A 13,717-nucleotide genomic window follows, 5' to 3' on the forward strand; every position below is an offset into this window, starting at 1 on the left:
GTAATTACTAAGAGGTGCTTGAGAACTCCAGGATTTCCATTTCTATAAAATCTAGCACATTATCAGTAAAACCTCTTGACCTTTATTTTAAATAGATTATTTTTCTGCTATGAACCATGTGACATGCTTCTTGTTATGTGTAACTCCATTATTTAGACATTTTAAAATTCCATTCAAGAAATAGTTGTATCCATGGACCAGCCATTCAAAGAGCAATTTCTCTTTAGTCATTGATCTTTCGAATTCAACTTTACTCCTCTCTCCTTTAAGCCACTTGAATTACATTGTCACATTGCTCAGTGTTGGCGTGAATGTGTATGCGTGTGTGTATGTGTGTTAGGGAGGGGGTCCCTTTCTTAAGTATTCCATCATTTGCTACTTTGGGCCTTTTTGGAAATGTTATTAAAAATTTTGATTATAGAATGCTACTGCATAGTCATAGCATGATTCATTCGTCAAAATAAATCTAGTCGAAGTGTCTCATTTGTGGATTAGTACACCTGAAAGATTAAAATAAGAAATGTTAATTTCTTGCGGACTATTACCAGATAATTTTAAATATCTGCCAAGCAGAAACGTCTGCTCCCATGTGAGGAATTTCCATAATAAAATCCTGGCACCCTCGCTGAAGGGTATAGTTGTATAGAAATAGAAAAACAACAAGTTATTTTCCCTGAGGACGGTTTTAGCTACAATTTCCCAATGCTGCTTAGTTATTTCTGTCTTATTTTATGCTTTTGTTTTGAAACATAATGCAATTTTACCTGGATGCACTCCCGGATAATCAGGAATAGCTCAGTATGTTGTCTGGCTCTGCCAAACGCAGGATCTCCAGAAAACCAGAAGGCTCCACCGCCTGGTCCCTTCCCCCACCCACACCTCCAGCTGGGAGAAAAGGGTTAAGGATTATTGGAAAATAGAGGAGAAGGGAGGGAGCCCCAAGGAGGCCCACGAGCGGGAGGCCGCACCTCCGGGAGCAGCGGAGCTTCCGAGCGCTGTTGTGTGTTTGGAAGGAAGGATACTGCTGCCAATTTCTGGGACCGCTGCTGCGAGGAGTGGGCGTGGCCTCGGCGGTGTGGATGCTCGTTAGGAAGGATGCTGAGTGCTTTTCAGTGAGGAGTCAGGGCGGTGTGTGTGAGAGAGAGAGAGAGAAAAGAGAGAGAGACGGAGAGCGAGAGAAGAGAAGGAGGAGGGAAGGAGAAAAAACGGAGGGAGGTGAGGAAGAAGGGAGGGAGAGAAACGGAGACCTAGAGGGACTGAAGACCCAGACAGACCTGGGAGAGCGACTGAGAACAGGACTGGAGCGCTCCGAGAGCCTCTCAAGATCTTTTGGGGGAGCCCAATAAATGTGAACATGGGATCTGTCACGGGAGCTGTCCTCAAGATGCTACTTCTGTTATCTACTCAAAATTGGAACAGAGTCGAAGCTGGGAATTCCTGTAAGTATACCGCAAATGATTTAAAACTTGCAGGGGGGCTCTCTGCAAAACTTTGATTGTGTTGTTTTGATGATGATGATTTGCAGCTGAGATTGCTGCAAAGCATATTGCTGTAAACGAAGCATCACTTAAAAATCTTGCCAGTGTGACCAGTTAACACTTGTCTCTCCTCTTGATCTGGTCAAAATAGGCAAAGTGTCATTTCTCTTTTTGTCTACTTGCAGAATCTTACCCTCTGATCTTTGAATATTCATTGAGAATGCCCAAGTTCTAGTAAAACATGAAATTAGCATCTTATCTGGGGAATAGTCAGTGAATGTCTTCATTTCTTCCTTTTTGGAGAACTACTGAATTTTATTGGAATTATGTTTAACAGGAAAACAGCCAGCAGACTTTACATTATGCTGCATTGGCTTAGGTTTCTGAAGTTTGCAATTGGGCAGACCAGTAGCTGACTGCATCTTTAAAATGATGCAGGCTAATAACTGAAATGTACTGCAGACTTCAGGAGCACCAGCACTGGCAGAGCCAAATCTCAGTATTAAAAGCTGTGCCCTCGCTCCTATGAGAATGAGACTTAGCGCTCTCCTGAAAGAGGGGCCTCTTCCTACATTTTGCTTAAAGGAAAATCGGTCAGGTGATCTTTCAAAAGTAGGATTATTTCATGGTTGAATGTTTAACTCCATAAATTTGTAATTGAATGTTCTGATGAAATAGAACGCATTCAGGGGAGATTGAAACCTTATTTATAGTTTAGATATCATCCAAAATAATTTGGCAGACCCCCTTTGTCCACTCTTTATTAGAGGTAGAAAAAGTTTTAAAAGTTATCTTTGGCTTAAATTTTCTAAATGGGAGATTTTCCCCCTCCTGATGAATGACAAATAAGTTTGGCAAATACAACTTTTTATTTTTTCTTGGATTTTAAAGGAAAACTCATTTGCTTTTCAAGAAAGGGCTAGGAGGCCTGTCCAGGAATTTGTGTTGCTGCTGTATCATCAGGTTTAGATTTGGGGAACAGAAGCAGTCATCAGGCATTTGCTGTGGCACATTACTTGACTACACTAAAGAGCTCTGATGTGGGAAAAACATTACAAATTCATGGGCACAAATCAAATGTCGGCTCATGGCGCCTGGCTCCCGTGATTTCGTGTTTCCGTTCAGAATGAGCTCATTTAATGTCACAGGGTATCCATCACTCTGAAAGAAGGAAACTTCACTGCAGGTGCTGCACATCAGATTCAACTTTAGTTTGAATGTTGTGATAATCTCATGAATCAGTAAAGTGTGTATAATTTCACCTAGTGAAAACCTTGGAATCTTATAATGGTAGCATTTGACAAACATTTTGACATACATGCAAACAACAGCAAGACAGACGCCCACACACAAATGGAAGTTGTGTAGAAAAGGCATACGTAATTCATCTTCCAACCACTAAAGTTCAACTAAAAAGAAATGCACTAGAGGTCACTCTTACAATGTAAAGCACATCACCCCAAGCATTCTTCCCTCAAGAAAAGCAGAGCTTAAACCTGGCCTGTTCTCAGTTCAGTCCTTCCACTAGACTGCCTGTATTTGGGTTTATAATATATTAATCTAATTAATCGGGCTGCTGGTTGTTCATGTTTGTTTGTTTTCTTGAAGCTGAATAAAAAGTGTAGGATGTACATCAACATTAAATAGCTTTCTTTTGCAATATATCTTCTTAGAAAAGAAAAGGTGCTGAAAAAGATCTGAGGAGAGCTTAATATTTATGACTGCTTGGCTCTGGTTGGATCCCTCACTGACACTTAAAATTTCTGTGCTGGTTCTGTATTCTTTCAGCCTTGGTGTGTTTAGGAAGTAATCTAATGCTCTTTTAAACATCTGATGAACTTGCAAAACCTGCACAACTTCTCATTATAAGAAACATTTAAAGTTGGAGTTCTTGGTTACCATACATGTGGTGTTGACTGTTGACTTCAAGTGTCAAAAATAAAATGAAATGAAATGACCTTCTATAATTAAAGTAGCACTCAGAAATTTCTTCTGAATATTTGACAGTATGATTTGCAGCAGTATGATTTGTAAAAGAAAATATTTCATTTCTCAATTTTTATTTCATCTTTCAATATTTAAGAAGTATTTTCTTTTTGGAAGAAGTAAGGTCTACTTGTACCAAGCCATGGTGTAAAGAACTTCATATGTTTCATCTTTTTTGAAAGAACAAGTATATGTATGTTTTCCAGCAAGATTGGGAATTTAGTGTAAGGACAAGCAACTATCAACCAGCATATGTATTTTTAAAGTATTATAATAACTCCAGTAATTCTTCTGGACAAGACTATATTAACAAAAAGTGGATCAGTCTTGAATACCAATAGTAAAATCAGAACAAACTGAATATAAATGAATAAAATTAAAGGCCTGTCTCTCAAGTAACTACCAAGACCTTTCCCCTTTATTTACAGCTGATGAATCAGGAGCAAATCTGTCATCTACAGAGTCAGCCCAAGGCTGCCAATTTGAAAGCCTTCATGGGACAGAGCTCTGCCAAACCGGTACAGCTCAGGGATTACGTGCACTTTAATTTGAATGTTAATTGATCCAGTTAATCAGCAGGCAAATTTTACATTAGAAGGATTCTGTTCAAAGACAAACATATATGTTCACATATATGTATATGTGCTGATTTTTATATAGGTATATGTGTATATAAATATCTAGAAACTGCTAGACTCATGTGCTTGCATATTTTTGGTGGCCCTGTTAAGTTCTTATCTGTCTAAAGATGAAATATGTTCAATGAACCGTATTCTCTACCTACTTGTACCCTGTCTGACATTTCAAAAGCAGTGAACTATCCATAACTTTTTCTCGTTTGTTCTCATCCAGATGAGTTTTTTGAATTATATTGAAGTGTCCCTTTCATCAAAGTTTAGAGATGGATGTAGAAGGGCGTACTCTTTGAGAAGCGGCCCTGGCTATTCCTGGTTTCTTTGCTTGCTACTAAGAGACATGCACTAAGAATGAAATATTTCTCTATTTTTTAATTGTTCTTATAAATCCAGTTTTTGAACATTAAGACATGGTTAACGAAGGGGCCAACTTACCAGAAAAGAAGGAATGGGTTCAGTAGTAAGACTGATAAGAATTTCCTTTTGTTTTTACTCTTGCAGATCATGTGAGAGAGGCTCCTTAGCCGCTGATATACTGAACCCTGCTCTTGAGAATAATTAATGCTCACCAGTGACTTAACTAGAAGTTAACATCTCACTGTGTTCTTTCTTTTCTCTGATGGAAATAAGGCCATTTCTAATATCTACCCTAAGAGAACCATTGAAGAATAGATGAAGGCAAGTTGCCTGAGTAGATGATCACTCTTGTGGGCCCTGGGAGACAGCTGGACAGATTTTCACTTTGTTAAAACTCAACCTTGTAATTCTTTCTAGAAGCTCCTTTCTTTTGCTCCCCCTCCTCAGTATTTATTTATATAGTAAAAAATAACTAGAATACAATAGTAAAGTACAGATAAAATATAATTCTATGATGCAATACATAAATGGCTAGCCCTTATAAATATCAGCATGTACTTTGACTCACTTTTCTAATAGCAAGGGTAGTTTATTTTCATCTATTCAGTTCATTTTCCCCACTTCTTATTACATGCATCTCAACAATCTCTGATAATGGCAGTCTCTACCTTGGGAGATAACATAACTCATGGGCCAGCATAAGGATCAAACATAACACCTGCTACTTACTCTATGCTATAAAGATTATAGTCTTCTAAAATTAATTTTGGAATTTACATCATATATAAATAATTTCTGTATTGGAGCTAATCAGTATATCAAGATTAAATTGACTTTTGTTAAAGAAAATAGATTAATAGAATGGTGTAACATCTACTTTAAGATAATCAAATATTTAACTCAGGTTGGTAAACTCTGGCCCATCGGCTAAATCTGACCTGCTGCCTGTTTTTGTAAGATCCATGAGCTAAGAATGGTTCTTCCATTTTTAGCTGAAAAAAATTAAAAGAAGAATTCTTCCTGGCAAAAATAATTATATGAAATTCAAATTTTAGTCCTTCACTTATTAGTAAACCTGTATGACAAAAATTTCTACTCAAATATTAGTATTATATTTTGAATTTTATCAATTAAATTTTATTGAGATTGTTTACCCTCTTGTTATATAACCACTTACATAGCATTCTTTACTCTCTGGCATTTTATATAAAACGTTAGTTGACCCTGATTTAAATAACATACAGTAAAATGATAAGGCATGGAAAGTGTATAAATTATACTTCTATGATAAAATTTAGTCTTAATTATTTAGCATGCAAATATATACTTGTAGAGTTGTGGTACTGAATGCAATGCAATTGCTGCCAGGAGCTGTGACGGAGGATGGCTTCAAGTTAATGTCTTCCCTATATGTTTCTTCCTAAAGCCTTTATTGTTAAAAAATCTTGATATTTCAGTGGGTATAAATTATTTGTAAAATTTCCACAGTTATATCTCAAGTAATCTTGTTAGTATAAGATGTTCAATGAAGTATGTAAGTAGTATAAGTTCAATGAACTATACTGGTAATTGCAACTTAGATATTTTCAACAAAAATTCTATTATTATATATTTTCGTGAATATAAAACATTCCACTCTACTTTAATCAGAAACTTACATTTGGAATCAAGATCAGACGAGGAAAGTGTTTTTGATAGAAGAGTATTTTTGCTCCTGTGACTTTTAAAGTAGCAGCTTTCTAAAAATTCTGAAATTGGCCAACTTTCCAGAATAAACTGAAAAATAGATTTTCATTTAAGCACTTCCCACTAAGAGCTCATGATATTTAAGCAAGTGCTTTTCACTTACCCATATCAATATAATAAGTTTCTGTGTAAATGACTTGTATATTTGAAGTTGTATTTACTTTAGATTTCCATGAACTGATCTTTGGCTCCATTTTATTTACACTACACTCTTTGCTACAGTCTTTAAAAAATTAAGTTAAAAATATAATGGTGCATCATATTTAAAAACTCATTTTCACTGACATTGTAGCAATCTTTTTCAAAACAAATGACCACTTGTTAAAAGTTTATTTTTTCATAATATTGTTTTTGATGGTTCAGCTTTAAATGTAGATTTCTAAGTCTCATCAAAAGACCAATTAAAAAAAAATAAACCCAAAAAACTAAGATAGTCTCAAAGAACTTAACTATAATGTGACACTCTGAGTGTCAAAGGCATTGTGATGAGATTCGTGATCATCCACTGCAAATAGACAACGATTAGGGATAATGACATGGGTATTATATAGCTTTGATTTTTTTTAACAATAGAATATCAGCTCTGCTCTACAAATAGCCATTTTTCTCAATTTAATGCTGTGTTTAGAATTTAAATCTCTTCTACCTCAGATTAATCAATATTGAGGCCTTAATATTGTTCACTAATGAATCATATAACCTTTAGGTTGCCAATTAATCCTAGATTGTTTAAGAAATCATTCTATTGTAAAGACATATGCACAATCTATGTTCATTACAGCACTCTTCATAATCGCAAAGACATGGAATCAACCTAAATGCCCATGAGTGATAGAATGGATAAAGAAAATGTGGTACATCTACGCCATGTAATATTATGTAGTCATAAAACAGAATGAGATCACATCTTTTGTAGTGCCATGGATGGTGCTGGAGGCCATTATCCTTAGCAAACTACTAAGGGAGCAGAAAACCAAATACTGCATGTTCTCGCTTATAAGTGGGAGCTAAATGATGAGAACACTTGGACACGTGGAGGGGAACAACACACACTGGGGCCTTTTGGAGGATGGAGGGTGGGAGGAGAGAGAGGATCAGGAACAAGAACTAATGGGTACTAGGCTTAATACCTGAGTGATGAAATAATCTATACAACAATCCCCCATGACACAAGTTTACCTATATAACAAACCTGCACTTGTACCCCTGAACTTAAATAAAAGTTAAACAAACAAAAGAAGTCCTTCACTATCCTTTTAAAAATATTTTCTTTTTGTTCTCGCTGACTGAAAGTTTACAGAATGATCTAGCTAGTGAAAACAGTAGGCAGAGTAAGAAAAATGTATCCAACATTGTTATGTGCATGTCTGGACTGGTAGTTGAATATTTCTTATGAAATATTAAATCATGCAGACTTTGACTTGATCTCTTCAATGCTCTAGTGTTTAAATTATTGTTTATAGGTTATTTTTCATTTCATTGATGCAATAATTTTGCCCTCAACTTTATTATTTATCTATAATCATTGAAATCATATTTTTCAAGTTAACTAGTATCATAGGGAAGGGTTGACCAATCACAAATATGTGCTTAAATAGATGTTTCCTATATTGTTGCTATGATGTTCCTATGTTGTTGGTGGCGGTGGTATGCAAATTATTTTCTCTTTTCTATTCTTTTTCTTTTTTTTTTTTTTGAGATGGAGTCTCACTCTGTCATGAAGGCTGGAGTACAGTGGCATAGTCTTGGCTCACTGCAACCTCTGCCTCCCAGGTTCAAGCGATTCTCTTGCCTCAGCCTCCTGAGTAGCTGGGATTACAGGCGCACGCCACCACACACAGCTAATTTTTGTATTTTTAGTAGAGATGGGGTTTCACCATGTTGTTCATGCTGGTCTCGAACTCCTGAACTCATAATCTGCCCACGTTCGCCTCCCAAAGTGCTGGAATTAAAGGCATGAGCCACCGTGCCCGGCCATAGATTCTTATAAAATGTATGGATGATTGTTTTCATGGGTATTTCAGTTAGGAATATTTAGGAATACTCTTTGACAGATTTTTAAGAACAGGCCTTGAGTTGTAGCATCAAATGCTAATATCAGTTTGATTTTCATCACTTTAAGAAGAAAAATCTCAGAATGAGAAAGAAATGACCCAAATTGCTTGCAGACAAAAATTATAGAGTTTTGAAGACCCCGTAATTAACTGAAAACACTGAAGTGAAATAATTTACCCTTAAGATTAACAATGGAATTGGAAGGCCTTGGGGTTTTAAAAACAGGGTTTAAATTCTTGAGAAATAATAGTTTACCCATAATTTTAAGTTACAACAAATTGTATTTCTAAATAGCACAAATGTTCATTGACTGTTCAATTGTCTTCTTATATTTTGGGGGAAATTTTTGATGTCTAAGAGTTTAACATTTAAATTTCTTCCATGAGCTCTTAAGCTATAATTGTGCATTTCAACTAGATTTATATGATTGTATGTATATGTAGGTATTTATTTGACTTTTGAAACTGGCTTTCCTTGTTTTTAATCTATGATTTTTAGGCTCTCCAAAATGCTGATTACTTTAGAGGGCTGGTGGCTCTGTATTGGTAAAGAGCCATCTGATATATAATTGCACAAGCAAACATACTTGTGTTTCTTAGCTGACTTTTGGAGGACAAAGTGCTTTTTCAAAATGTCTTTTGTCAGGGCCTTCATATACGTGGTACTTGAAACTACAGAACTGTGTAATGATAAAGAATGTACATGCAAAACCCATTATAAGTTATCATTATTGCTTCAGTTTGCTCATGGAACATTGGTATTTGGAAGAGGAAGTGGGTTTGCTTAGTTTTTTTCCCCCCTTCCAATGAATTTTCATATGTTTCATGGAATAGTGGTACTCTAGTAATAAAATTGGGAACATAGCATAACAAGAGGTAAAATTGAGCCTGTTTATGTTACAGTTAATGAGTCATTCCAATGTAATAATTGGAAAAGTGAGTGAAGCCTGAAAACATTTGACATTTTAAGTAGTTCAAAATTCGTAACTATAAAATTTTTTAATGCCATAAGTATTTAATAGAGCAATGATGAAATTTATCTCCAAGGTTTTTTAAATCACAAAGGAAAAAAATGGTGTGATATTATCAGTTGGCCTATAGCTCTAATTACTTTTTTTTATTAAGTACCTCTCATTACTTGGCAGTGCTCTAGAATAAGATATTATGGGCTTCTAAATCGTAAAAGACATATTTGTTTCTGTAACCATTTTTTTCCCACTGGCAATTATGATACTTATAAATAGGGTCATAGGTTGATATTACTTTAAAAGCAGCATGTTCATATATAAATTCACCTGCCTTCCTAAATTACATTTATTGTATACTTTTTAGAAAAATTATAAACTGTAATTTCATTAATTGACTTACTCTGCAGTTATAATCTACTGAAGTATTTTTAAACATGTCCTTTGAATAAGGACATGGATAAACTCTCCTAGCAATTGGTTGTAAGCCTTAGAGTTGATAGTTGCTGGATGACCTTGAACAAACATTTGATTTCCTTGGTTCGCAACAGAGATCCCAACATTTTCCCATCAATGTAAACCAATTGCCTTTGCTATATCAGGCCCAATAGAGGGATTTCTTGGAAAAATTGGGAAAGTTAAATTTCTGGGCTAATAGCTTTGCTCTAAAAGAGTACATATATATTTATATCTTTATGGCTTGACTTCAGTTTTCAGAGATGCTATGTATTTGTATTTTAAAATATGCTGATCAGCAGATGACTGACTAAGGACAAAAAAGGAACTAGAATAAAAGTGATCTTGAAGGGAAATGAGTTGCTGAGATAGAATTCTCTCTCTCTCTCTCTGTGTTTGTGTGTGTGTGTGTGTGTGTGTGTGTGTGTGTATGTGTGTATGTGTTTGTGTGTGTGTGTGTGTATGTCTGTCGGTATGAAGATAACTATGGGTGGGAATTGGAAAACAGACCATATTTATAGGGGAAATAGAAAGCATTGCTCCTGGGTGGCGCATTTTGAATTAAATAGTGATGGGATATAGAATACAATTGTTTCTTATTCGCTATCCATACCAGCGTAGTCTCCAGTATGCTTTTAAACCAGTATGTGGGATTAAAAATTAACAAGAGGTCTTCTTGGATCTAGTTTAAATTCACTCAGAGAGGTGATATTACCCTTTAGTGGCCCCAAAGATCTTTATTTTCTAGGACATGGTGTAAAGACCTCAGAATCCCCAATAGTTAATTCAACTTCTCGTCCTACACTGGGTGCTAGTTTTTCTGAACTTAACAATGAAGCAGAATATGGTGGGAAAGATTTTGGCTTTAACACCACTGGATAAATTGAAGCATAATTTAACTCTCGAAGACAATGCAGTAAAGTGATATGGGTGGCAAGAAAAGGGCATTATAAACAAAGTTTAACATTTTTTCACATCATTCACTTTTAGTTCTCAGTTTTGACTGATTTTAAACAAAAAGAATTTATCTCCAAGGCAGAAAGCTGCAAGAATGCTTAGTGATCCTCATAATTAAGGATTTATAACACATATTTACATTTGTCATGTTTTAGATGTTTAGGACTTAATTAAAAGAACATTGCTAAAATAAAAGCAATTCTAACTAAATTGGTGATGAGGGAATTCTGTGCAAGGTTATAAAGCTGCTCAATTAGGCCCTTTTGTTCCATAGTGTGTATGATTTCTGTGCTTATTTGAACTGTTGTACTTTAGCATGACAAATGTATCACAATCCTGTTAAAAAAAAAAAAACCTTCATGTGCACATACAGCTTCATAACACTAACTCTTAGGTATCATAGGATGTGTAACCTTTTCTAAAACAAATATGCAAAAAATAGAAATAATTTGGGGAAAGAACTAGATACATTTAAGAAATCAAAGAGCAAACACTGTCATAACATTTAGTTTCTTAAACTAGTAGCTTCCTTTATCACAAAGTGAAACATGATAAAAACAAAACATTTCATAGTCAAATATATACTGGAGGAATGGAAAAAGCAGGCTGATAAAAATATATAGAATTTTAGCTACCAAAAATAAAATCGTGATCACTGTAATTTGCTATGCTTAACACGTAAAACTGAGCCGGATTCATTTTTTAACCTGTTCTCTTTGTAAATGACCACACTGGTTTCTTGGAAGCCTCTCTATGTGCTTGCCTATGGAATGGTTTCTTTATATTTATGTATAATTGTAACATGAACCAGATTAGCATGAAAGTATGCAGGTAGTTCCATTAATCACTGAAACACTCTCTAGAGAAGATGCCAGGAAGTGCTCTGTTTTTCTGAGTTAGCAAAATCGAGCCTCCTGTGATCATTTTCCTCTTTCATTTTCCTGGATGTGAGGATGATCTGGCTGCGACATCTGTCATGTTAGTGATGGCCAGGGTTGATTTGGCTGAGACGGATGGTGAGGCAGCTGTTCCCTCTTCCTTCCTCACTGCTCCCTGTGACCCCAAGTCACTCCATTTCATATCATACAATATTTTACCTACTCCACGTATTATTGTAGTTTTAGGTAAGCCTGATATAATGTTCTGTTATATTTCACCAAAGGTATGGATTTTTTAAAAAAGTAAGTTTTGCCTTGCAGCTATATTTCATTGTTAGGCACATGCAACATTAATTTCAGACTTATAAGCACTGCAAACAAATGTCTTCCTACTCTGTATTTGCTGATCTTTCCACTTTTGTCTCTCTTTACTGCTTGATATAGTTTGGCTCTTCGTTCCCCACCCAAATCTCACCTTGAATTATAATAATCCTGACATGTCAAGAACAAGGCCACGTGGAGATAATTGAACATGGGGACAGTTGCCCCCATACTTTTCTTATGATAGTGAGTGAGTTCTCACAAGATATGATGGTTTTATAAGAGGCTTTCCACTTCACTTGACTCTCATTCTTCTCTCACCTGCTGCCATGTAAGACGTGACTGTTTCGCCTTCTGCCATGATTTTAAGTTTCCTAAGGCCTCCCTAGCCATGCTGAACTGTGAATCAATTAAACCTCTTTTCTTCATAAATTTCTCAGTCTCAAGGTATGTCTTCAAACAAGCATGAGTGCAAACTTATGCACTGCTTTTTCTTTCTCAATCCTGGTGTCCCCAGTGTCCTCTACCCTTCATCTCTTGGCCTTTGCATCTATTGTCCTCTTTGTGTGTCACTTAAAGCTGCTTGGAAAATGTCTACCCAAAACAAGCTTCATATCCTTTTCCCATGGAGTCTCACCACCTCAACCTTAATCCATTCTCTAGCAGAAATTTCAAAGGACTTCGAATGTTTGCTTATTTCTGCCCTGATCATAGACTATCAAAATGGATTTTTAAAAAGTTTCCTTTACAAAACTGAAAGTTTTGAAAGACAAAAGTATTAGATTAATCACTTTGATATCTGCATCATCTAGCACAGTGCCTGGAATAAAAAGGATATTCATAAATGGGAAAAGAATAGGTTGATAGATGATAATTTGTATTTTTTTTTCAGCTGAAACACCAAAAACAGAGAAGATGAACAGAATCAGGCTAGACAAATTAGAAAATTGTGTGTTATTTTGGTGATTAAATAAGTCCTTTTTATTTAGGATCCCATTCATTTTTGCTATCATCTTAAAACTTTGACTTTATATTGATCTCTATTCCATTTCATTTCATTAGGTTAAGTACTTATTCTAGCCTGTCAAAATCTATTATGGTGCCTATTATCCTGGTCAACCTATTCTTATTATTTCTCACTATCTTTCTTTTCTTTTTCCCCTCACCTTTTGTATTTATAGCAAATATAATTTGATAGGCCACTACATCAAATTATTTTGGATTGAGGATTCTCAATGAACAGGCAAACCATTACGGTGCATATTCTCCTGGTAAACCTATTATTATTTCTTACTATCTCTCTTTTCCTTTCCCTTTTGCCTTTTTTTTATTTATAGCAAATGTAACTTGATAGGCCACTATATCAAATTATTTTGGATTGAGGGTTCTCAATGGACAGGCAAACAAAAAATATATCATGAGTATAAAATAAAGTTGGAGCTGCATCTGCTGCTTCCATTTCTTCCTCATGTCTGCTGATTTCTGTAGCACCTGCCTGATCATTGCTTGCAATTTCAAAGTAGCACTACAAAGTACTCTCCCCATTATGAGAAAAAGTTTTCAACTCCATCCAGTTTGGACTTCAACTCTTCTGTATTGCTTTTTATTTTCCATTTTCTCTTTAAAGACTTGTCATTCACATAAGTTAGAAGAAAAATGAAATTCTTTATTTTTTATTTTCATTATTAACTTTTTCAGAAGAGTGTGCCACAGCCTCCTGTGCTTACAGGTATATGCAAGATGTTTCTTTTCATTGCCTTTAGCTTTTTTTTTTTTTTTTTTTTTTTTTCCAGAACTAATATATTTCAAATTTTTTTTTTTTCCTTTTTTTTTTTTTTTTTTTTTTTTTTGTGTGGATTTTGTTTTTTTTGCCCGGGGTGGGGT

General features: G+C 35.2%; 1 protein-coding gene across 1 annotated transcript in view; it reads left to right on the forward strand.

Annotated features, from left to right (window-relative positions):
• The first annotated feature begins 893 nt into the window (after positions 1 to 893).
• The window catches only part of CNTNAP4 (contactin associated protein family member 4), a 286,975-nt gene continuing 274,151 nt past the window's right edge, over positions 894 to 13,717 (forward strand). The window contains exon 1 of the mRNA XM_032284501.1: positions 894 to 1,439. Within this exon, the coding sequence (XP_032140392.1) occupies positions 1,355 to 1,439 (85 nt within the window). The 5' untranslated portion in view covers positions 894 to 1,354. The remainder of the gene's footprint in view (positions 1,440 to 13,717) is intronic.

This window comes from Sapajus apella, unplaced genomic scaffold (genome assembly GCF_009761245.1).
Source record: "Sapajus apella isolate SASKATOON/1434 unplaced genomic scaffold, GSC_monkey_1.0 scaffold15, whole genome shotgun sequence".
NCBI classification, from domain to species: Eukaryota; Metazoa; Chordata; class Mammalia; order Primates; family Cebidae; genus Sapajus; species Sapajus apella.